The sequence below is a fragment of the Buceros rhinoceros genome, unplaced genomic scaffold (assembly GCF_000710305.1).
Source record: "Buceros rhinoceros silvestris isolate BGI_N320 unplaced genomic scaffold, ASM71030v1 scaffold7296, whole genome shotgun sequence".
NCBI lineage: Eukaryota > Metazoa > Chordata > Aves > Bucerotiformes > Bucerotidae > Buceros > Buceros rhinoceros.
The window spans coordinates 11,671-37,212 of record NW_010419303.1 but is presented as its reverse complement, the minus strand read 5'-3'; the positions used below and the strand labels follow the sequence as shown (position 1 = coordinate 37,212).

At 41.0% G+C, this 25,542-nt stretch overlaps 1 protein-coding gene across 1 annotated transcript in view; it reads right to left on the bottom strand.

Annotated features, from left to right (window-relative positions):
- Window positions 1-25,310, bottom strand: part of LOC104495831 (DENN domain-containing protein 1A-like) — a gene marked incomplete at its 5' end in the record, with an annotated part of 111,914 nt that extends 86,604 nt beyond the window's left edge. The window contains 6 exon segments of the mRNA XM_010138861.1: window positions 4,340-4,440; window positions 9,941-10,051; window positions 16,128-16,181; window positions 18,352-18,432; window positions 19,222-19,291; window positions 25,168-25,310. Coding sequence (XP_010137163.1) covers window positions 4,340-4,440; window positions 9,941-10,051; window positions 16,128-16,181; window positions 18,352-18,432; window positions 19,222-19,291; window positions 25,168-25,310 — 560 coding nt within the window.
- Window positions 25,311-25,542: the final 232 nt, after the last annotated feature.

Sequence of the window (25,542 nt, the reverse complement as noted above, 5' to 3'; positions counted from 1 at the left end):
AGAAAGGGAGTTAAAATATCTCCTGGAGAAAGGGAAAACTGCACCAATAGAAAGGTTTGTTGAGCAGCTGTGCCAGGGCGCTCCAAGAAGGTGCCTCTCACTGTACTAACACTGGCTGCTAAGCACTCTGTCTAATGTAAAAGACTGTATTCACCACCCTAGAAAATATTCTGTTGCTTCTGGTAAAAGCCCACAGAAAAACTTGAATAACAGTGCTCTGGGACTTGAGATCACACTAAGCTGCATTACTGGGTCAGCAGAGACAGGCTTTTCCTACAGGCTGATTATAAATACAGACACCGAGAGCAGAAAGGAAGAAAACAGACACAGTGGGAGTGGTTTTATGCCACATGAAAAAAACTGAAAGAAGTAGTGAGGAAAATTAACAGACTGTTATTTCACATCAATGAATGTTCAAATGCCCAACACCAAAACAGATGGACATGATCTGACCAAATGAAAGGAGTTGTATGTGGCTCCTGGTGCTTGGTGGCAGCATCTCACTCACCAGTACTTTTGGCACCTGCTGGCATGTACATTAAAAAAAAACCTAAACAAAACCAAACCAAACCCCCAAGCCACAAAAAACCACAACAAAAACCCCCAACAAGCAGCACTTCATGCGTTTCCTCTGTTGTTCTGTCTTCAAAGGAACAAGCAACTGTGCATTAAGGTGTGAAATCTAATGATCGGATTCGGAGCAATTTCTAGTCTCCTCCACCCAAAATCTTTCCCTGGGCTGAAAATCTATCAAAGATGGTACCTAATTAAAAAGTAAAAAGAAAAGGCAGCACTCTTGCCCTTGCTTCCCCTCTCCCCCCTCAATTAATCTAAACGATAGGGATCAGACAACTGCAGTCATTCCAGACACGTGTGTGGTACTACACCACTACTACTGACTCAGCATCCCTACCTCAAACAGCGAGTGTACTGAAACAAACATTTTGAAGAGAGGTGCTTTTGGCATTTTCAGTTGAGGCTGGGTACGTGAATGTGGAATGCAGGTGAATAAACACTAAGTTAAAAAAAATCCTTTCGAGAAGGAAATGAGTCAAAAATGACCCCTCTTTCAACTATAAGTTAAAAAAATCAGCAAAGAGCAAACTGAAAAATCCCCAAACCACAGTGTTTTGAAATTTGTTGAAATTTGAAATGTTTTGAAAATTGTTGGTGTAAAATGTCAATAATAGACAAAATCCTCTAGAAAAACCCTGAGCTTTAACCATGTCAGTGAAACAGGTTCATATGAGCACGTTTGAAGTAGAGTTGCCATTCCCCTGGAACACTCCCACGTCGCCCAGGCCAGTGCGCTGCTCCCGACAGCTACAGGGAGCTCTCCACACCCAGCCCCAAGCATCTCTAATGTGAAGTTGGCCAAAAGGATCAAGTGGCAGCTAGAGAGTAAGTTGTTCTACATGTTCGCCCTCTGCAGAGACCTCTTCTATCCTTCCGTAGCTCTGGGCAGAGCCGGAAGTTGTTGTGCCCCCCTTCCCTCCTCGGGAAACACAACAAATTTTGAATTGCACGACGACAGAGCTCTCAGTTCATCAGTCGGGACCTGAGAAGTTTTCACATAAAGGAAAGTTTGGACGGCAACTCAAATGAGTAAAAGCAAATAATCACAGGTGGAATACACTTCTTTTCAAAAACTTTCAAAGAAAGATCACAAGTCACACAGTCTATAAACCTGTCCATGAGTCTCAAAGGAGCAGAAGATTCAAAGGCATCACAGAGCGGAGCCAAAAACGGACACAGCTGGCTGCATGAACACGGTATTTTATATTCCTAAGAACTAAAGCATTCTCATTACTTTAAATTTTGTTTCCATTTCAGCTCTTTAAAGTTCTTATGTCACATTTGCAAAAAAAATAACCAAGCAGTAATTAAAAGTAAATTAAACTCTGATTTTAAGTAATCTCAGGTAATTTCCCTTAAGAGGCAGACACAAATAAGCAAGAATAGTGCCTGAAAGCAGAGAGCAAGCAGTAGATTTCTCAGACCTTCTAGACAAAAATGACATCTCTACGTTCACATGGTTACGAAATAGATGGACTCTATTTTGGGAAACATTTATGGTACATAAATTATTGCTAAATTGACTTAGTCAAACAATTAAAGTGTGTGTAGTACCTCTCCAATTAAAGTTCATATCGGGCTAAGGTAATCAGCTCTATTTGTGAGCACGCTATTACAATCTGTCTAATAATTACACATTTCTAAATCATACTTTTCACACACGAGCTGGCTCATTCGCTATAGGGACAGGGTGTTAGGCCATGAAAGAATTCATTCAGCAGAGCTCAATGACTTGTGTCTTTATTTCCTTGGGTACACTGCCCAAGTGTTTGCTTTTTGCACACTTCTGCTCCCGACTGCGGGGTCTGGACTTAGCCCCTTTTAACGTGTCTTTGTCAGAAAGTCGATGAATACCTAATCTTCAAACCCAGCGTAAAAGCCTCTTGTGGTCCACACGTTGTCCTGAAATCTCCTAGCAGCATGTACCTGAAGAAAAAGCTGGCAGCAGCAGCCTTCATGTGTTAATTACCGATGCAAAGGCCATTACGCAGAGAAAGGGCACCTGCTGGCAGTGCAAATGAGCAGAACCTGCCCTTCCTGCGCAGTGAGTCAATGGAAGGTTCATTTCTACAGGAGATAACAGCTTTAGATTCTGTTCTGTGTATCCTTGACGCAGGCACATACTTAACATTTAAATCACCTGCAGCAGAAAAAGTGTCCTTTACATCTACATGTTTCAGTTCCTAGCACTTCCCTTAGCAATGCTGGTTACCCCGGCTGGCTCCTTGCTCTTGCTTCAATGCAGAGAGAACGTCACAGGCAACACTACCGCTCTTAAAAAAAAACAGCCAACTGCCACACTAAGAGTCCCACCTAAAATACAGTATTGGATTACACCATAAGTTCAGGTTTGTTTTTTACCGCGAAGGACTTTTAAATGCTGGGGGGCAGAGGGAGGCTGTTCACATCATTTCCAGAAGTGCACTGAGCAGCAGCACACTCCCACCAACCGTTCTCCTCCACAGGGAGATGCGGAAGTCAGCCTGCAGACCTTGCCCGCAAAGACAAAGGCATTGAGTCCCTCAGCCTCTTCAGTGTCCTTCATTGCTTGATTACGTGACCATGCAGCAGCAGGTCCACGTTTTCCTTGTGCTTTCCTTTAACTTCCAAGCCTGTAGAAGGCTCTCATTACCCTTTACATCCCTCAGTTTACCTCCAGCCAAGCACTGGCCTTACCAGTTCCAACCCTGCATGCCCAGGCACCAATCCGCTAACTCACTTAACAGGGCTTGTCACTTTAACTTCTTGAGAAAGCTTAAGGTAAGGCCACTCTTCCTGAGCAAACTTCATCTGCATCGCACAGAAAAAAAAAAAAGGGGGGCAAACCACACAAACTGAGCGTGGGAGTAACTAACAGCTGAGCAACTAAAAGCAGCAGCATCTTAAACTTCCTCTTTGTTAATTACTCGAAGTGCTCCTCCACCATTCCTGTGCGCACCAAATGGGAGAGATAATGTTTTGGCTGGTGAGGCTAAACTGTTGGACTTTGCCCTAGGGAAGAATGTAAAAATGAGGGAGTGTATGAGGGGCTCCGTAAACAGGCTTCTGAGCTACTAACCACAGCGTCCAAGAACCACACCAAAGGACATGCTAATCTGCAGAGCCCACAGAGAACAAGGAGGCTTAGGGGGCCACCTGGACAGTGCGGAATCCTAAACAGGTGGGAAAGAACCTGAGGAGGGCAACTGGTCCAAGCTCCCAGCCACAACAACTTTGACATTGTATAAGGCTGCTCATGGGCCAAAATTTGTCACATCACCATAATGAGTAAGTTCTTGAAAGGTTGGCACCCATTCCAGTAAATAAGGTAAATACCACATTCTAAACAGGGGCTGATAATAAAAGATCAGGGCAGGAAAAGGAGAATCTTCCCCTCCACCAACAATGGATAGTCAGGATAGCAGAAAAATGAGAGCATCTTTTCCACTGCATCCTCTACTGCTGGAGTGTTAATTCAAATTTTAACATCTAACACAGACACACTGAAAACACATTTTAATGACACAATATCTAAGTTGCAGCTTTCTACAGTGGCCACTCCTGTTGCAGCAGTTCAACATGCTGAGAGACAATTGATCTTCACATGAAAATAATTTTTTTTACTTAGTAGCTCGGTTGCTTCCTTCCTTAATATGCCAATAAACAGTTACATCACAAGAGGGCTTAGAATTTACTATACAGAAATGTGAAAACTGTTGTGAATCTACATGGTATCCATCCACAAATATAATATCTAAACATCCACAGATATGTATAGCCTTACCAACAGTAGTCCAATAGATGTGGGGGCAGAACAGGAATGTAAACATGCTGCCAGAACATCGGGTAGAGCATAGCTGCAGACCCATGAACGCAGGCAGTTAACTGAAAAACACGTATTAAAACAGGATCATAAATAAGACCAAATCCAAGCTTAAAACAGAAAAGTTAGAAGAAAAAAAGAGAGTCAGTTCTGCTTTCATATAAACATGCTTTATTACAAAATATTCAGTGCTCTTGTTAGAAAAAAGGTATTGGTGGGTGAAGCATGACTGGTTTATGGCAGTTGTCATTTGACTGACTTTGTAAACCCTGAGAACATGATTCATTCAACAAATAAAAACCTGAAAACAAAACCAGTGTTCTAGAAACAAGGAAATGAAAACGCAAAGGAATCTAAAACACAGTAGAGGCAAATCCCCCCAATCCTGGTAATTACCATTCACTGAATATCATAAAAGCACACTGAAATTAGAACACAAACTGAAAAAAATATTTGAGCTTAGGAAGATACAACACAAGTGGCATACGTTTCCGAAGAGTATATCACACTGAACTCAGTGACTACACTGTTGTTATTTAAAAGGGATTGTTATCTAATTGCCCTTCACCAAATGATTCGATTCATCGAATTTCTCAGTTACATTTTTCAAAAACTCTTTCTGGATAGTTTTGATGTTGGCAGGTACTGAATGAAAAAGACCACAAATAGCAAACATAAGTGCCAGGCAAGCCGTGGGGAGAATCCTCACAGAGCTTTGGAGGAAATTATGTCTCTCAATCCTATTTCAAACGATAATTAAAAATTTGGAAAAGAAGATAAGCAGGATATTTGTCGCACTCGCTAAGGATATTAAAATGGAGAAGGTGGTAATCTTCAGTAAGGAAATCTCAGCAAAAGCTATAATCAAAATACCATAAGAAGAGGATATGAACACACACACACTTGGGAAGACAGAACATTGCTCACTGCTGGACAGTTGTCGCACTCCCAAGGACTGCAGATAAAATCTGTTTACATCCCTGGTTTCTGTCTTGTCTATCATGTCCATCTCTCAGCCTACATTCTTTACTAATTTTCTACCATATTGCCCCTGATAAATTGGCCAAAAAGGTTTCTTGGATTAGTGACCCTGATCTGCACAAACAGCACTGTTTCATCCCAATTCATCCCAACACCCCCTTCAGTATAGCCACGATTTCACTGAACTCTTTCTTGAAACACTGATATAATCTGGAGGCACAGCCTTGTCTGCCCCTCGTTTACTATCCCTTAGACTTCCACTTCTGTCTCCCATGGAAGCCACACAGTCACTCCTCACCTCAGCACTGATGGATGTGGCAAGTGTCACAAGAGAGTCCACAAGCTCAAAAGCATCCCAGTGCTGGTAACATGATTCCAGAAGTGAGAATACACAGACATTTAAACTAGGTTTGAACCCCCGTCCTAAGGAAATAGTGCCTGTGGAAGCAGAGTACGGCAAGTATCTGAACAAGTTGCGTCTTTCTCAGTAAGAAAGCTCTGTATTACCAGGTGACATTATTTTATGGTCCATCTGGGGTGGAAATATTATTATGTTGGGATACCAATTAAAGCGAAAGTTAGAAGCTACAATTTATTCTACACTTTCAACTCAGGGAACACTACAGATTTATCCCTATCCCATTATATTTCAACTTATCTTTACATTATTGCTACTGGAAAAGATGGTCCTCTCACCAATTAGGCGAAAGGCTCAGCCTAGTTCCAAAATGTGCAGCAGCAAAGGGCATGAATTCCCACTGCTGTTTTTCCTCTAAATTCCTAAATCCTTCATGTTCTCTATTTCTGTTCTCCAGATCATAAAGATGCCTGGAAAAAAAAAAAAGCCAACTGTTTAGAAATTTCATTCTTAGTTTAAAATTGCTTCTCTGAGGATCAGACGAGGTATTTCCTGACATTCTATAACATGGTTGCTGCTGTAGAGGAGTGAACCCAGTGATCCAGGGAGGCCCCTTCCAACCCCCCTCCCATTGGTTTTAAAACTCAGCAAGAAAAGATTAAACAGACGTAATGCTCAACACTGCAGACATCTGAGCAGAACCTGTCACTTATTTTTGAGATGTACTCCCACCTTGCTATCTGGCATGAATTCAAACAACACACTACCATGGGTAACACCAGCCCTGTCCTTCAATTCTGCCGAGATAAGGGCTCATAAAACAGAAATAGCCTATTTGCTGGAGACCTCACCTGATTAGTGATGGCCACACAGAAAACAAGCACTTCATAATAAGGCAGCCCGAGAAATGCCCAACTGTCAAAACTATAGGAATCCAGCATTTGGAAATAAGATTAGTTCCACTACCTCAGCTTCCTGCAGCTGTTGTGGGCACTGTAAGAAGATAGCTGTGTCAGCCAGGCACCGATTCACTAGCGCACTCTCCGCAGTTTTCTATTTGATACGTTCGTCAATTTGAGCAAATTAAATCAATGGGATTTTGTCACACACACAGAAGTTATAAGCTGATGCTGCCTGACAATAGGCCTTTTTCCAGTGGCCTTTACGCTCTCTCTTCTGATGAATCTACACTGCTTGGATTCACAGATGCAGTACGCGGCTACAAACGTGCAATATATACCGAAAAAAATTACCACCTGTGGCATGGTTCTAAGACCATTTTCCTGCATTACTCAGGGCTAAAAACAAAGCAGAAAGCTTAAAACTGAGCTACGTTAAGAACCAGCAGAGAAAGCAGGGCTGGTGCTAAGGCTGTGTGTGCAGGTCAAGACCTCTGCTGGCAGGTTGGCAGGACAGCACCAGAGCTCCCAGCAGGAAGAGCTCCTGCACTCCAAACAGGAGCTGTAAGGCTGCTGTCAAACAAGGGCTCTGCAAGCTCTAGCTATGTTGCATCGCAAGGGCGTTGGTGGCTGGCATTAATCATATGTTGTCTTTTCCTAAGGACCACCGTTTCCTTACCCTCAGAGCCCTAAGGCATGTCAGAAACCAACCAGGCAACGAGAGGTTGTGTGTCAAAGCTTGCCGTGACGTGGAAGAAGTGACACGGCAAGCTCACAGCTCCCAGGAACAAAGGAGTATCCATGTCAGAACGGTATTTTTTGCAGTGTACTAACACTCAAAAAATAACAGAAAAAATAGGTAAAGAAATTCACCTCAGTACAATGGAGCCAAACAGAAACATCACAGAAATTCTTAAGTTTAAGGCTTTTAAGAGTCACCAGGCTTCATGTACCTCACCTCCCTATAATGAGAGACAACCTGCTGCTGCCCTGATCACAGCTCGTTAAGGCACCTTGCCGCAGCAGGGCTGCAGAGCATGTCCTGCTGGAGGGGAGAACACTGGGTGCAAGGAAAGCTCGTCTCCTTTTTGCAGCCACATGCTCCCAGCAGCAGCAGGTGGTCTTTTGCCAGGCACAGGGGGTTTAGGCCTTTCGGTTCATATCTGGCTGTTTACAGGTAGGTAGATCACAGAATACATAAAGAAATATGACACAAATAATGGCTTTCACATTTTGAGAAATTGCGTTTCCTTTTACAACAAAAAGAAAAAATCCAAGAAAACAGCAATAATTCTTCCACAGGATCAGTACACATGGTTTATAAAACAGCTAGTAGACACAGCCTCATTCCGGTACCTCTAGGTCTTGTTTAGCTTTACTACATTAAGGATACTTCAAATCAAAATTTTAATTTTATATGATGTATTTTAGCACGGAATTCATTCCACCACAAAAGACTTTCTATCCAGGACTTTTTAATTTTCTCTCCTACCTGATAGTAAATTTAAGCCTTAAGTATGAAGAGTTCCATGTCTCTCAAAGTTGAAAGAACCTAACCGCAAATAGGTCCCTTCCACTTTTTTGTTAAAAAACTAAAAACTACAAACAAAGCAAGCAGTCCCCTCACCACCACACACCACCCTCACTTTACTTTGAGAATTCTCAGTTTGGTACGTTTCCAGTTACAAGGTCTTGGCTTCCGCTGAGCACAGTTTGAAATAAAATAATGCAGCTTGTTCCTACTGCTGGAACATGCAGAGCAGAGCGTGCAGGCAAGGCAGCGCTGGCGCCAGCCCAGCACTTCAAACCTGTCTTACACTGTCACTCCAATCTTGGAGCAGTTTATACATAAAGCTGTAAGCTAAGAACACACAGTACGAATACCCCTCCCCAGCAAAGAACCAGACGTGCTTTTATCTTGGACAGAGGCAAAAGGAAGAGAAATAGCAGAAAGATAGGAAAGAAAACACAACCCTACTTGTGAAATGGCTCATTAAGGAAGACAAAGTGACAGGTAAGTAATTCTTCTTCCCAGGCTCTATCACAAAGGGAGAGATTAAATCAACCAACCACACCGATTTCAAAATGCTTGGGATAGCCTTTCTCTTCTTCCCTCCTCTCTGATAATTTACTTTTCTCTTTATTCTTTAGGGTTCTCCATAAACACCCCTCTCTCTCATTTCGTCCAACTACCAGGCCTGGAGAATTGCTCCTTATTGTAGCAGGGCGGACACAGAACAGTAGGTAGATATAAAAGTTAAGATTTCACAAGTTTTCTACGATATTAAACTTTATAATACTTCAATTCTTTCAGTGAATTGTGATTGCAAACATTTAATAATTATTAATAGCTCCCAGAGATTATTTGAACTCTCCTGGTTCCACTTACCTTTCAGAACGATAGGGTAATAGTCATTCTGAGATAAAGTATGAAATCTTACTCTTTCAGTTTTCTGCCCTGTATCAACAGACCATCCTTACATGATTTTATCTACATAATTTCAGCCTTCCATAGCATTTACACTTCCATGAAGTAATTTTCATCCCCAAAGTAGGTCATGGTCATTCAGTAAGAGACTAGTTAAAGCCATACAAAACCAAAGTGGAAGCTTGTATGCTAGAAAGGACCACTCAGGTACTCAGTCTATAGCACTAGAAAGCAAAATTAGTTAAACCATCTTATGCTTGTCATTCGGAAAGGAAAGCAATCAATACCCATTTACAGAGCAAACAGAACAAAAACCTAACGTTTTCTGTTATAAAGAAAATCACAATCCTATTGACTGCTCAACCTTGAAATGCGTAACAGAACTTGGAACTGAATCAAGCTGTCGGCTTTTTTTGATGTCCAGCCATTTTTAGGAGAGTGCTCTGGAGCGTCCAGTAGCTTTCATCTCTCAGACACTTGATGGAGCCTAAGCAGCATTAAGACTGGACCCATCAAACAAATCCGCAAAAATGTGGACGGTCAATGTATTTTAGCCCACTCCTTCGGTCCACCCAGGGAAGGTCACTGGAACACCCATGTGACAGCATCATTTGTTTTTTCTCCTGTCAAGTAAATTATGAAAAAAGGGACTTTGCTACGGCATAAATGTTTGTACATTTATGTTCCAAACATTTCAAGATTTCCTACATCTAATAAACCCTTTTTCATTTGAACATTAGAGGCCAATAGAAGTCCAGTAAAACCATCACACAGAGCCCCAGAACTGAGTTGAGGTTGCATAGCTGAGGCTGGAGATCATCAGATCATTCCTGTATTTGACTGTCATTTTAAAAAAAGTACTGTGAATAGAAGAAATTATTCTGCATTTGACTTACAGTGCTCAGCTTACTACAGCAAATGAGGATGCGCCGCTCGTACAGCATACTGGCATAGAGATGCAGCATGTTGTTGACATCAACTGCTACAAAATACTCTGTCAGGTTTCTCTGAAAAGAAAGAAAATAGTTTTTGATTCAGGATATTACAAACACAAGTGTCCTTCGCAAAAAAAATAACCAGATTTCATCCTCCTATTACACTACACCCAGTACGTGGATTATCGAAAGAAACCAGTGTGTCATCTTGTGTCAGAGTACTTTATAGCTGCAGTATCTTTCCCTTCACTTTTGGGGAGCTAGGGCTTAGAATGATAAAATTGCTGATGTTTCACATACAGCTTCTTAAATACAAGATACTTCTCTGAGAAAAAAAAAATATATTGTCACTTTTATGGAACTTCAAGCTGACTGATAAAGTACCAAAACCAAGTTTCATGACCCAGCACTAAAACCAGCTCTCTTGGAGGACAATTCTAGTATGACAAATCCAACAGTAAGCTCAGTCTGTGCTAGAACAGTTCTGATAACTGAAATACAGGTGGGTATTTAATGGATGAGCTAAAACAGCGGCACAGGTTGTCTGAACTCCTCATTTTGCACACTCAGACACCCGTCTCCCCTTGGTGGAAGGTGGAAAGCACTTCCTTGGGGCTGGGGAAACTGAGGGAAGAGACAGAGAATTCTCTCTCTGAAAATGTCAGCGAATGCTCATCTCTGATGAAGAGGGAGGATTCAAAAGTACGATTTTACTTCAGTGACCAGTATGTTTATACAGTATAAGGAAAGTTAATTGCAGTAGAAGAAAATTATAGGCAAAGCACATCTACAAACTGGCTTTACAGTACAGATAGAAAGAACAAAGACACAAGTAAGATCGCCAAAACTTTACATCTACACTTCCTAGGCAACACTGGTTTCTTTCATGATTTGCTGCTCAGAATATTAAGAAGTATACCCATGTAAAAATTATTGTAAATAACTGAAATTCCAAAAAGAATACAGAGCAAGTTGCCCAAGAGGCCATGAACACTTCACCCCACCAGGCAGCATTCACATCCACTCAGCATTACCAATGCCACTGCCCCGGACACGCTGCATCAGCCCAAATTGTGCATCATTTATTGAATACTGAAGATAGCTTCTAGTCAACAGCAGAATGGGATCCCAAGCAAAACTAGAAAGCCACCATGTAGGTAAGTTGATCAAATGTATTGTGTTCTCCCAGAAAGGGGGGCTTTTACAGCGCAAGGCAAACAGAAAAGAATTTGGGTGGGTAGATGATATTTTCAATTTTTAAAATCTGGAAATTAAAAAAAAAAAAGGGGTGGCAAAAGAAAAGGTAATACACCCCAAAATGCTGAATTAGGGCATTTGTTTCCAAACAGCTTTGTACAGATACGAAAGGGTTGCTGTATGATGTCTTATACAAAAAGCACATGTGAGAGCAAAATTAGATTAGTCATGAATTCGAGTGCAATCTTAATCATCGTTAAATAAAAAAGTGCAGAAAAGCAAAAAGCAAACGATTTAGAAACTTAAAGAAGCTCAACAAAGCCTATTAGCACTTTTGACAGATCCAAAGATAACTCTAAAACCACCAATACTTGGCCTGAGAAGGCTGCCAAGATGCTTCATACTGTGCAAAAATATGTTCCGCAGCTTGCCATCCAAACAGAAAGAACTGAAGAAAAATTAAGCATTGTATTTGGAGACTTTTGTAGCAGTATGTAGATAGATTTAAAAAAAAAAAAAAACTAAGCTCATTATGGTGAGCCTCAAGCACGTTAAAATAAAACAATCATTTGGGTCTTTGTTGCAGAAAAGCTATAGCCACAGACAGGTATATTCAAAGAAGAAGAAAAAAGCCAACACATTTTGCCAAAAACCTATTAAACTATCATGTACTTTTCCTGTATTTCTCATCCCATCTGTGCTGATTAACATGATATTTTTGTCTAAACATAAGCTGTCTTCTCTACAGCTCTTCTTCCCCCTCTCACCCATCTTTTCCCGACGCCAAAACACAGCGCGTGACGACACAATTACTGCAAATAGTGTGAATTAGAAGAATTTTGAAGTAGCACTGAGCTCCCTTTGATGCCACCCAAATTGGGGCCATGGCAAAAGGAGCACATAATCCCGCGTTCTGTCTGAAGATGTAGATGTGCATGTGCAGGGACGTGCTTGTAAGGCAGCAGCATCCACTAGTGAGAGGAAAACAGACACGCAGACTTCATTTGCAATTATTCTTTCATCAAGTTTATTCTAGCAAATACTGGCTTTGTACCTTCAGATGGAAAAATTCATAAGGTTTTAGTTTCTCTGCTCTCAGAAACTTGCCAATGACACCTGCGAAGCATGTGGGTGGTATGGTAAAGTATTGATACTAAGGAAATTCACGTGTTAGCTCTAAGTTTTATTTATAAGAAAGCTGTCATCTTTGAAGATGAAATTGGGACTTACACATGTATTTTGAAAGACATGTCTCGTAAGTGACAAAACCATGAATGAGTTAAATAAATACAAATGAAAGCGTTCCAATTTGCAGTATAATTGTTGTGTAGTTTGTTTCCTAGGATTTAAACCTTTCTTGGGGGACTAAAAACTGGGATTTTCAAAATTAAAGCCAAGAATAGGTATCCCCACTCCTCTTAAAACTCACTGAGTGCTATAAAATTCCCTTATGCTCCTTCGAAAGTTCATTCCTAGATCAATCATCTATTTGATCATTTGTTACCCCGTATCACTAAATGCATAAGCATGACTTTTGAGATTAAAAAAAATACATATATATTCATGTACTTCTCTTCCTCCACCAACTACAGAGAATTTCTCACCACAGGAACAAACCGATGAGCTCTCTCCTCTGCACACAGTGAAGCTCAGACGCAGTTACATGGGTTCACCGATTTTAGCCTGCTCTTGAACAGCTTCATTTACAAGTCTGAAGTCACAACGCATTCACAAGTCTTTCACATAACTTAAACCTTTTGAAAAAGGGAGTGCTTAGCTCTTAACACAAAGGTGGCCAAGCTAAATGTTTTCGTGACTCATTAAACATATTGATCTGACACAAAGTCAGATAATTCCAAGAAGTTTGTTAACATTCCAAATAGGGCTCTGTGCAGCTCTCCATTAATCACTACACACAACTTCAACGTTTGGCACTACTACAGTTTAAAATGTAATTACTGATTAGTAATGTAGAATTTTGAATAAATGAAGGCAATTGATTAAAATCCATGAAGATTTATGCTCATTTAATGTCCTTGTATCATTGTTTAATATGCTGCAATTCTACATGGAAGTTGCATCAACAGATCAAATCCTAAGAAATGACACAATCCTTATTAGAAAAAAACCAAACAAAATGCCTGAGAAATAGAAGAGAGTCAACTGTAACAACAGAGCCATGGATTTGATTTTTAATATTTTTCTTTCTTACGAGCCCTGACTTTTTGAGTGTGTACATACACGTGTGTGTGTATATATATACGGGCACGTGCATTTGTTAGCTGAACGAAATGTTCTTCCACTTCTGTTTGCGGAGGTGCCCTGGTTCACCCCAGGCACTGAACGCGTCCATCCTTCACAGTGACATCACAGCACAGGATACCTGCACCAAACCAGCTTCACTCCCTCTGAGGCTCATCAGCACCACTCCATGATTCAGAGGACGCTTTTTAGCATCACTCAGCACTCCTCCCATGAAGGCTGAGCTTTCAAAGGGCTCCCAACGCCTTCTGGCCCAAGGCCTCTGCTTTTATAAGAGCCTTTGATTCACGAGCATTCATCACGTCCCCTGCTCAAATGTTTCGGGAAGCTGACTCATCCCTTTGAATATAAAGTGAACATCACCAGCAGACATAACCAACAGAGCCTGAACACAGCTGTACTTCCTGAAGCCGTTACTATGTCCTGTGTTACTCAGCTGCTCCTTATCAGTTAAAGCAGGCCCACGGCAGATGATCTACTTCTAATCCCTGCCACTGTTTTCTTACCATTACTAGGACATTTCTCTCTGCCCTCCAATTTGCCAGCCTGCAGAATAAACTTCCCTCCTGGCTTTCCAGGATTTGAGGCTTAGCAAACAAAAATTGTTCGAGTTGGTTAGCATGAAAGAGATGAACACGAAATATAAACCCTATAAATGAGTAACGTCATGTCTGGATTAGGACAGTGTTTAATAGCTGGTTAAAACTCAGGAATTGACTCTTGAGTTACTTCTAGTGTATCATATTTCTACAAAAAGAAAGCACCTTAGAGAAGCGAGCACCTCTATTAAATATCCTGACAGGATACGTGTCCGTATGAAAAGTCTACAACACAGAGAAGTGAGCAACAAGAAACAAAAAGCCCCAAATGTTATTTGCGATGTAAACCATCCACAGATGAAATGAAATGCTTTGAAGATTCTCTTTTCTTTCTTTCCTTCTTTCTCTCATGCCGTAAATTGAGATACATGGTGCTAAGGCAGACCACAAATGTTCAGGAAAGAAAGAAAACCGAGATGCCAGACACAGAAGTTTGGCTAGGAGACAGAGCAAGAGCATATTAGAGATATTTAAGAGAAGCAAATGCCAGCATTGTCTTCCCACAGACCTATTCTCTGGCTAGAAGCGTGAGGCATGCCGAAACACAGACAAGATGACTTCATGAGCTTAAAAAACTGAAAAGTGGCCTTAAAGAAACCAGGTACACTGGCCTTTTTCAGAAAGCCATTTTCAGAAAGCATGACTGCCTGAGCAACTACAGTGAGTAATACACCGTTGCAGCAGAGACCCTCGATGTTCACCCTGAAGCAATGCAAAACATTTTCAGTACGGATATATGACATCTGAATTCTGACAGCAAGGCAAGCTAGTACCAAAGCGGTGTTTGGTCTTTCCTAAATACTGACAACAGAGATGTTAGAATCATCAGACTCTTCCACTGAAGATACTATCATGACTATTCTTGGCTAGACTAAGTAGCCACTACGCTTTAGTAAATAAAGCCACTATACGGTATGGAAACATTTTTTCCAAATAAAATGCATCTCAAACCAGTATGTTCTCCTTCCAGTAGGTTCCAACAATTACTTCAAATTCAGTTTTTAGTTTCAGGTTCACGTTGTGTTCAGTGTCTCACACCTCAAGAAAACAACAAAATTATGTAAACAGTGTGAGGTCAGCAGGGGCAGAACGGAACATCAATCTGAGGAAAAAACCTGCTTCTTGACTTGTGAAATTACTATGTTTCTTTTAAAATAGCAGTTCTTTGGGATTCAGGAGAGGAAAAGAGACCCTGATTCAAGTTGGATATAAAGGTGAAATACCGCAATGGATTCTTGTCTTCTTTTGATATAAATTAAAGTTTTGGTATAAATTCCTTTCTATCGCAATCCTGCATCTTTACGTAAAGGATAACTCTTATGGCACTTTCTCAAATGGCAACCACAAAACTGCCTTGAGATCACTTTCAAGACTTTTTCATAGGTGTATTGTAGTGAGCAAACAGTGTCACTGTTCTCTGAAACATCACCACACTGTCACACACAGTTACCAATTCACTGTTCTTTCCAAATCTTGAGTAGGCTAAAACCAGAGACATATATTTTAAATTTCCTCACTGACTTTTTCATAGGTGTATTGTAGTGAGCAAATCTTCACAAAAATTATCTCTGTCACTGTTCTCTGAAACATCACCACACTGTCACACACAGTTACCAATTCACTGTTCTTTCCAAATCTTGAGTAGGCTAAAACCAGAGACATATATTTTAAATTTCCTCACTTCTTAGAAGCAAGAAATCAGGGAAAGTTAACAGTAAGTAATAACAGACTGGTGATAATAATAAAACTTTATATATTTTTAAATAAACACCTTGACTTACAGGTTAAGATAATTATGCTGTCCATTTCCTGTTCACTTGGTATCTTTTCTTAATTAAAATGGTAAATATTAAATTCTGCTGTTACATTGCACTTCAAAGGGCCCGTTACTCATGCACATCTGCAGTTAGCAACACAATGTTTTCCGCCCAATACTTACTATAAATTAACCACCCGAAGTTCACTTCAACATCTAGCAATATTGAACAGAATATTGTCTATTACTGGGCCACAGAGAGGTAACAATCGATATCTAGTTTGCTGCTGACATGAGACACATGGTGAGGTGCGCAGTCCTCTGGAGTACTCACATTTTCAGGTATACTCGGAAGCTCTCTGGTGTCAGGCACAGTAAAGTAAGAGTGCTAAAAAGAGAACAAACATCGATTATTACAATACTGTCAAAAGCAATCTACACGTACGGCTTCGCGTCAGGAACAGCAGCAATAGCAGTTGCTCAGCTAAGTAAAAGCGACAGAACACATTTGTTACCAACTACCAGTAGGACGACTTCTTTACGTGTTTCAAGAGCTGGATTTTCAGATCACCTTGCAATACAAAATGCGTTAAGACAGAAAGTATCAAATGCTCCTGAAAAGTTGTATTATATTTTTTTTTCTTCAGCGATGCTGACAGAGACAATGTATGACATATGCCATGGAAACTCCAAGGCAGTCGATAATTCAAGCCATCTTTCCACAGCCCACTGCAAGCTGCATGGCGGACTAGGGGGAAGAGCAGCAAGCAGGTCCTTCTGACTTACAGTGTCAGCACGTTCCATTCAAGACAATGGTGAAGTTCTGGAAATTTACCGAGAAAAGTTTCCTAAAGTTTTATACCTACTTACCTGAAAAATAGTACTGAAGTTTTAGGTCACTTTTATATGCCTTAAAAAACACATTTTGAAAGACTATCTTGGTCTCGCAATTTCATTATCCGTTGTATTGTTACGGGTTTTTAATCATCTGCTCTCCAAGAGACCAGGTTCCCCCTAGTTCCCTGTTGGACCACGCATGACTCACGATTCTCAGTCAGAGCTTTGGGAAAGGGCAGAATGTGACCAAACTGCTTTTGTAAATCAATGTTGTATACAATTTATATCATATTTAAGCTTTGCACAATTTGTCTTAGGGCTACTTATTAATCACTTGCTGAAGCTTTGGAAGCTGCTGCATTCTTGGCATGGTTCCACAATTGGCACAATTTTCTTGTATATGTGTATCAGTCATTTCAGTGGTTCATGAACAGTCTATAACCCAAAATAGCAAGCGGGTGTAACAACTACACTGAATATAGACACTAAATGTATAAACACAAATTTTTTGCTTTTTGATTTATCAGTGGTGTAGTTTGGTTGAAAAGATGCAATGCAATGCAGAGATACAGGAACAGTGTACACAAATATGTCACGTACAGGAACCTCACCCCAACCCCAGAACAGGCTTGTAAACAGCCAAAATAAAATGTGTAAAGACACCACAGCTAACAATCCCTTGGCTGCTTTTTTATATCCTTTCTTGCTTCATCGCCCATGAAATGTCTGAGACAAGGGGAGACCGGCAGCATTCCTTGAAACCACTGGTATGAAAAAACTGAAATATCCCAACTGATTGTTGCCTTTTGAGACAGCTCATCCCCTTAAACAGAAATGCTGTTCATAAAAGAGCTCGCCTCCAGAGGACTGCGACATTTCCACTGCCAGCTGGTGACCTCGCAAGGCCAAACAACTGCTACCTGTCGACTGACATTACAGGGTGAAGTGATGAGAGTAAGCTGCTTGTTGCCAAAAAGTACTTTAGAAAAAGGAGTAAAGGAAATGAGAAGGAGAAGAGAACTGTGGCTGCACACATCACTAGTTTCCATGTGAACTCTAAATGACTAATTGGCAACAGCAGCAGCGCGCATCGCAAGGAATTTTTCACTACAGCCTGGAACATGAGGTTGTTCTGCAAAAATTAACTTGAAGACAAAAACCCCAAAAGACTAAATTCAAAATCAATCCCACGCCTATTCTTTCAATGTTCTTTGATTAGTTTTCTCACAAGATATAAAAATGAAATAAATTCTTTTTTGTGGGAGGTTTTTTCTTGGAGGAAGAAGAGGAAAAGGAATCAGAAAATGTGATAAACAGTTAATACTCAAAACGCTGCCATGCCAGGTACAGGACTGTTTGCCTTCCAGGCCTGTCCCCCTTGCAGACTCCTCGAGGAGTTCTGCACAAGTGTGGGCAATAAATGTCATGCTGCTGCTCTGTGACCTCTGGCAGGTCACAGACGATATGGTGAGAAATTTCCATGGGGAATATACACAATCTTCCTCCAGTCAAAGAACAGCATTTCAAAGACATCTGAGGTTAAGGAAAGGGAAACAGAGGGCCCCAAATGTGAAAAGCGGAATTTCACAGCTCTGTCCCCTCATGGGAAAACAACATCCGTGTACCAAGTTCTGAAGAGGAGAACTGCTTTTGACATTCCTCTATTTTGAAATGTAAGGAAAATTAAACACCTCAGTTTACATCTCTCCCACTTCACTTACCACTCCAAGATGAACAGAGGTTCCAGGCTCAGGGATGGTGAGTTTATAAAATGTTTCCAGGAGCTCACTCCTTTGACTATCCTGGAATAAGGAAAAAAAAAAAAAAAAAAAAAAAAAAAAAAAAAAAAAAAAAAAAAAAAAAAAAAAAAAAAAAAAAGGAACAGTAAGTAGGCATTCTGTAAGGTAAGGAGCTAAACCCAAGAGGGAAGGGCAATGTTTGTGGAATGATACTGAAGATTATACTTGTAATGCTTTAAATACATGAAACTAGGCTCAGTGTTGCAATCATCTATGTCATTTCTCTGTATTGTAAATTGTCACTTAAAAACCTAGAAGCAAATTTGAATGGCTTAGTTCACATTTTTTCACTGTCTCAAGACTGAATTTTACTTTGTTTTGCTTTAAAAGCAAAGCCTCAGTTACACCCGTCAGATGATGTTATGTGAGTAAGCACTTTACGTCAGTACCTTAGTTCTACACTTACTTCACCTGACAAGTAAACTTGGGTCAGACAGTTGTCAGACCTATGAACCACTGCAATACAGGAATTGCAGGGACCTGCTCTACGCAGTCCAGATCATCAAGAAGCCTGCACAGTACGGGTGACCGCAGGGAAACCATTAACTGCAGCTGGATCCCCATTCCTGGACGTTATCTTTTCCCCAAAATAATTTAAAAGCATATTTAGTTTTCAAAGGCACTTGCCAAGCTTTGAGCGTGGCTGGATATGACCCTCTATACTACTGCATCATACAATCTGGTAGTTCACACGGTCATCTCTGATACAAGCACTTCTTAAAACAGCTTGTTTTCTCTCCCTCACTTGATACTGGGGCAGGGAAAAGCAGGGTTAGTACTTTAGAATAATACCTGTCCTTTGGCTGAATAATCTGCCAAGATATTGAGCAGCTTATAAAAGACTTCAAACCACGGGAGGTAACTAAAAAAAAGAAAAAGCATTCATTTAGCTTGCTAAATCTCAATAATAAAGCCAAGATTGCTAGCCTTTACCACAGAGATGCATCCTGGACACGACACTTTACACGCATCAGACCTTTTGTGTCAGCGCTGTGGGTTCACCTTCCTTCTTACCCTGCAAACAACAAACTCGCAACCCAAAAGAAGTTTTAAACCTGTAAGATAAATGTACGGTAACAGTGGAACATTTTTAATTCTAAGTATTTCCCAAAGTATACGCTGAATAACTGGCCATCAGCAGAGCTGCTGAGGGTCCTAGTAAACTGCAGACAGTTGTTTTGGCTTTGAATCCTGAAATAACTGGAGTTTTTAAACCGCATAACAAATATCTCTGTTTTTACCTGTTGTCATATCTTACTCCATCACTGTATTTAGCCCAGCCCTTCAAAATTCCAGTAAATTTGCACTCAACTTACATAAGAAGTAAAGAAACAAAACTAAAGGACCAACATGCAGAAAAAAATCACATCTTTTTCATTTACAGTACATTTTCATTCATCCATAAACCATCACAGACAGCCAAGATGTTACTTTTCACTACAGTATGCTTCGGGTTGATTTTGGGCCCTGTTTTCATGGCACCCTTCTTTAGTTCAATCCCTTTTTAAAAACCAGGAAGGAATTGCCCCTCAGCTACAGCGAATAGGAAAGCAGGTTTGTGTGACGCACAAACTGATTCTTCTTTTAATCACCAACACTTTCTGAAGCAAATGGATTCTATCTGGATATAGTTAGACAGGATTTAAAGTTTTTATAAAATATGACTGCACCCTGACAACTATGAAGAATCGAGTGCCCCGTGGGTCCTAACTGTACAGCTTCTGTAATAGATGAAGTGAGAAGCTATATATGAGACAGATAAAGCGAATGGCACTCCATCCTTAATGTCTGTTTGAAGCCTGCAAAAGCTACTGTAAAATGTAAGTAGCTTATCAAAATATACCGATAAGCAACTTAACTTTTCATGCTATATGACAGAATTATCATTTAAATTAATAGGCTCTGAGCATCTTTACAAACTACGTATTAGGATAGAGCAGAAAGACAGACAATTACCACTTCAAACAGCATTTAAGTTTGGCATTATACTGTAAACAATCAAGAAGGATTAGTTAGACGATAAGTTTCTTTCTTTCTGTTTAGTTAAATAAACTTCAGCAGAGTTAAAAGCCATTACAAGAGTAACGCGAAATCCTCTCAAAACATATCTGCTAAGTAGAGATTAAGAACCCGGTAAACAAATCCTTGCAAGGCATCTATCAAAAGAGTTTGAAAAGCCAGGAAGCCAAGGCGGCAGAACGCTCCCTGATGATACGAAACCAACGCCCCTTTCAGGAAGGCATTTTTAAAGTGCTACTTAATTGTTCAGGGACTTGCTGGAAAACTACATTTACAGAGTTAATACAAGAAACTCTCAAAATATTACTGCGTTTGTAATGTATGTGTCAGTGTAAAAGCGACAAACAGCACCGAGGTACCTCAGCTTCCAGTTTGCCAGTGCTGTGCTTTGTTCAGAGCCCCAGCATCGGCAGGCGAGCGGTGCATGTCCCCACCTGGGACAATGCTGAGCTCTGAACCAAGGTCAGGTTGGGTTCTTTCTTCAAAGATTTAACTTTGTCCTGTCATGGGCCTCTTCGTTCACAGCTAAACCCAAACTCCATCCAAACCCCGTTTTAGTCCTTTTGCTCAGCACCTAGAAAATAGCTTCCACAATTCTAATAAAAACAGCCCAGATAAAAGTCTCATATTCACACAATGTCAAAACATCAACAAAAGGGAAGGTACAGCCTTGTTTCTCTTCCCTAGAATTACAATGAACTTCCTTGTGGTCCTTTGTTTAACAGTGACTCCTCCTTATTTTAATCCGTGTTTTCCAAATGATGGATCATCATCTCGGCAGAGCCACCTCTTTTTCTTACTTTAAGAATAACTTTCCATTTTGAGGAGAGAAGCTTCACAGTTTTGAAGTTGAGGAAATTACCTGATATTTGAAGCAGACCTGAGCACAATCCAACACAGAGGTATCTGTGAGACTCTTGCTCAAGAGAGGTGCAAGACAAGATAAAACAAACCAACCCACCATAAAATTGCATAAATTATGTAGACAATCTCACTTCAGTTTTCACCTCCCTCCTTTGTCACTGCAGAACTCAGGTTCTCTCTCATCCTGAAAGCTTTGGATATATAAGGAAACTAATTTATTCTGCCTTTTACTTCATCACTTATTCCATGTGTTTACTACTCAAGAGTGAAACAGTTCCGCTTTTCTTAGACCAACTTCTGACCAGTTGGAAGTTGAAAAAATTAAAACTCAAGCAATACAGTTATCCGAATTTGTTTCTAGCTCTCTGCCAAAAGGAAAAAAGAAAAGATGTGGATTTTTCTTACAAAAAGCAAATCCTTGAGGCAGCCTTTAAACACCCCTCCAAAGAAATAGAGGTTGAATTTATCACCAAAACTTTCTGTACCACATGCAACTTAAGCAGCCCAACTGGTAGCACTACCGAAGATTTATGGCTTATGACTTGCTCATATTTAATTTGTAACCAAACACTTCCCCTTCCTCTTAGCTACCTCAGAACTTTTGATTAACTCTTGTTTTCACAGGTCATAGGTTAAACAAAGGAAGGGAAGCGCTCCGCAGTGAAATTGCCCAGAGCACCATAGCATGCGAGCGCACGCACCCGCGCGCACACACGCCCCCCCTTCCAGCAACATCAAAAAAGCGACAGACTAGAAATTCTTCAAGAGAGCTGAAGTTCAAAGACTCCATTCAGCATAAATCAGATTGTGGTTATGAGTAAACAAAAATAAAAGAGCAATCTGAAATTTTCAGGTTTAAGTTTACACTCGTTTTCAGTTTCCTCACACATACCATAAATTTGCCACAAATCACAAGAATCAAATCGAAGCCTCATCAAACCAGGCTTTTTCAAGTTGAGAGATGGGTTTAGCACTCTGCTTTGCCTCTGAACCTGCAGCGTGCGATGCAGCCTCAGCGCAGAGACAGGCCAGTCTGATGGGAAACAAGCACGAGCACAGGAAAACTGCTTATTATGCTCCACGAGGTCTGCACAAACTCTGCTGCACAAGCTGCACAGTACCTTATTCAGTAACTCATATGTCAGCACCTTTTTAGTGCGCTCCTTGGAAGTACAAAACATCGCTAGTTCCATGTGTCACAGCAACGAGGGGCGGTCCAAACCTTCAGACAACAGGCTGCACACAGCTGGTAACCATGAACATTTCCAAACTGTGAGTTAAGAAACAAAACCCACAGTACAAAACCAGCAACCAACAGCCCAGCTGCGACAGCGGCAACGAGAGAAGGAGCAGTGGTGAGCATGATCCCAAAGCCCAGCAGCGCCTGTGGGAAGGGGGTCACTGTTCCTGGACTCGACTTGCAAGGAGCAGTCTGTCTCGGGATGGCGCAGCCCACGGACGGCGGTGGGGAAGGCGGGAGGACTCAGATGACTGCTGCACTGGCAGCTGCAGAAGGCCCAGCTCCCCAGGCAGCTGCTCACACAAGTCCAATCCATACTTCAAAAGTGACACTGAGCAGAAAATGTCATCACCCAATATTAGCTGCTACACAGATGACAATGCTGGACTTTAGTCAATTTAGCTTTGAATTTTTCAACAGATTAATCCACTTGTGTGCTTCAACGTATGAAAGGGAAAAACTGCTCTATCACAGTAGCACATGTGAGGTCATGTTTTCTGACCTCCAGAAAGGACTGCAACCAGAACTGGAGATTAAGCTGGAGCTTTTGAAATAAAGCAACCACATTTATATCCACACACAAACCACACATGGACACACACGTGCCCGTACTGTCATTCCCCAGCAAGAAACGCGCAGCAAGAGATGACTCAATACAACTTCACTCATGATGTTAAATGGCCAGTGACATCAGGGACAGTCCAAGCCCTCTCCCTTCCTGTCTGCCATCGGCAATTTTGGAAATAAGGTTTTTGGTATCGACAGTCACAAACACATGCCAGCCTGTGGCAAAGCCTGCAGGAAGGCACTGCCTGTGTCACTGCGCAGCTCTTGTACCCAGCCTGCCATGTCGTTACCCCAGTTTGGGTTTTAAATGAGGGTAAGATCTCCCCTTTAAAAACGCTTTCACTGACTGGAAGATGCAGGATCACGCTCCATAGCTTCAGTACAGTGCTCCGGCTACTGCCCCGTGGTCAACGAAGGGCTCACTGATGATAAGTTATGGGACTTCAAGCTGCACGAACATACAAGATCTACTGTTTTATCTCCATCGGAATCTAAAGATTGCCTTCCAGCAAACACAGAAGCCAAGAGAGCATACACAAACCCAAGACAGTGATTGCCCAGATGTAAAGACAAATGGAATTGTCAACAGTAAAAAAAAAAAAAAAAAAAGCAACACCTCCAAGATCAGCAAAGAGGGAATATCTTTAAGCAACATAACTAACTACACTGGCACCCAGAGGATTTCTTATCAAGTAGAAGATGCCTTCCTCAGGAAAAAACAGCTGCTTCTTATCCAATTCTGAAGCCTTACTAATGAATAAAGGGTCTGATAATAAATATGCTTTGTTTGAAATCTGAAAATTTCACCATTATCATTTCTTTTGATATTTTCTGAGTGCTCATTAAAATGAAGGAGAGTCATAAGTTACAGCATGCATCACTCCAGATCACGTAGCTATCTTACAAATACCACGTACATCCAAGGTCAAGTGCAAAGAGAGGCTGGGCAAACAGGTGAACACAGTCTGGAACTAGGAATTCCACTCACTGTTAGAAAGGTGAATCTCCAGTGAAGTCAATGAAGTTTGTGAGATAACTGTGAAAGCTGAACTCATCAAAATAAACTCCCATGGAGCACCACAGAGTTTGAAGGTGTACTGAGAGCTTTGGCAGCAAAAATGCTACATGGTCCAGTGTAGCAGCAGCAAACCCCAGTGGCAAGGGGTGCCTTTTAAAATGATGTATGAGGATTTGCTAATTACCATAGCAACTGTTTAGAAAACTAATTTTCAACATTGACAGCTCCAGCATCCCATTCTACTGGTGTGCTGACACCATGAAAAAGCAAAGCAAATCCTTCTGGAAAGGTACCTGGAGAATCTTTGGTTTCCTCTACAAAGACAAGTAATTCACAAAAGATGGAGGTTATTATTGGTTCATACAATTTCTACAGAGTACTAAACAACTTTCAGATATAGGCAGAACTGCATTTTTTACATGTATCTTTGTCATTGAAAATTAATGAGCCTGAGTAACTAGTCTAAGTTCAACATACTAACTGCAGCATCTCCTAATAGACTGAGTTGCGAGCACACTAACTTTTATTCCTTCCATTCGCACAGATCAGAATTGGAATTTTTAACATGTATTTATTTCTAACACATACTATATATGTTGATAACAGCATAACCAACTGCCATCTCCTTTGCAAAACAGAACAGTCGTTTCCATTTTACAGATGGATACTTCTCAGTGGTAACAGGCTCACAAAATCAGGCTGTATCAGCCAGGACTGGATTCGAGGGGTTCCTCTATCTTGACCTTTGGCTCAGTACAATCATCCACAGTGGTCTAGAACAGTTAATTCTGTCAATAATGGCCTTAGCTCTTACATAAACCATAGTATGCAACCTCACTAACTTCACCGGAAATACTCGTGACTGACAAAGTGTCAAAAGGAAAAGGACAAAGGAAGAGGAAACTCAGGCCAAGCATTTCTTACTCCAGCACGACTTGTGCAGGCATCAGAAACACACACCGGTGCTTCAGTTCTGACTGGTCCTTAGTTGTGGCAGTGCAATCACTACGAAATCACAGCAGGTTCTTACACGCCAATGGGCTGGTCTATTGAGAGAAATGCCCGTGCTTGCATGGTCACGCTCAGGGTGCGCGTGACTGGTGGCAGTGGGTGTACGTGCACCTCATTCTCTACATCCACTCCATACAACGTCACTGTTCCAAACTCAAAACCCTTAGGACAGTAACATATCAGACTGAAATCTCAAGTAAAATTCAGCAAACTGAAAAAAGATGGACTTTATTATTATTATTACTACTACTACTATTATTAATTTAATGTATTCACCTACTGAATGTTCCTGGTGAAGCAGAACATACATTTTCTGACTCAAGGTACTTGTCAGTACCTGCAGACGAGCAACAGATCCTCACAGACAGAACTCGGAGGGCACCTCCAAGGATAA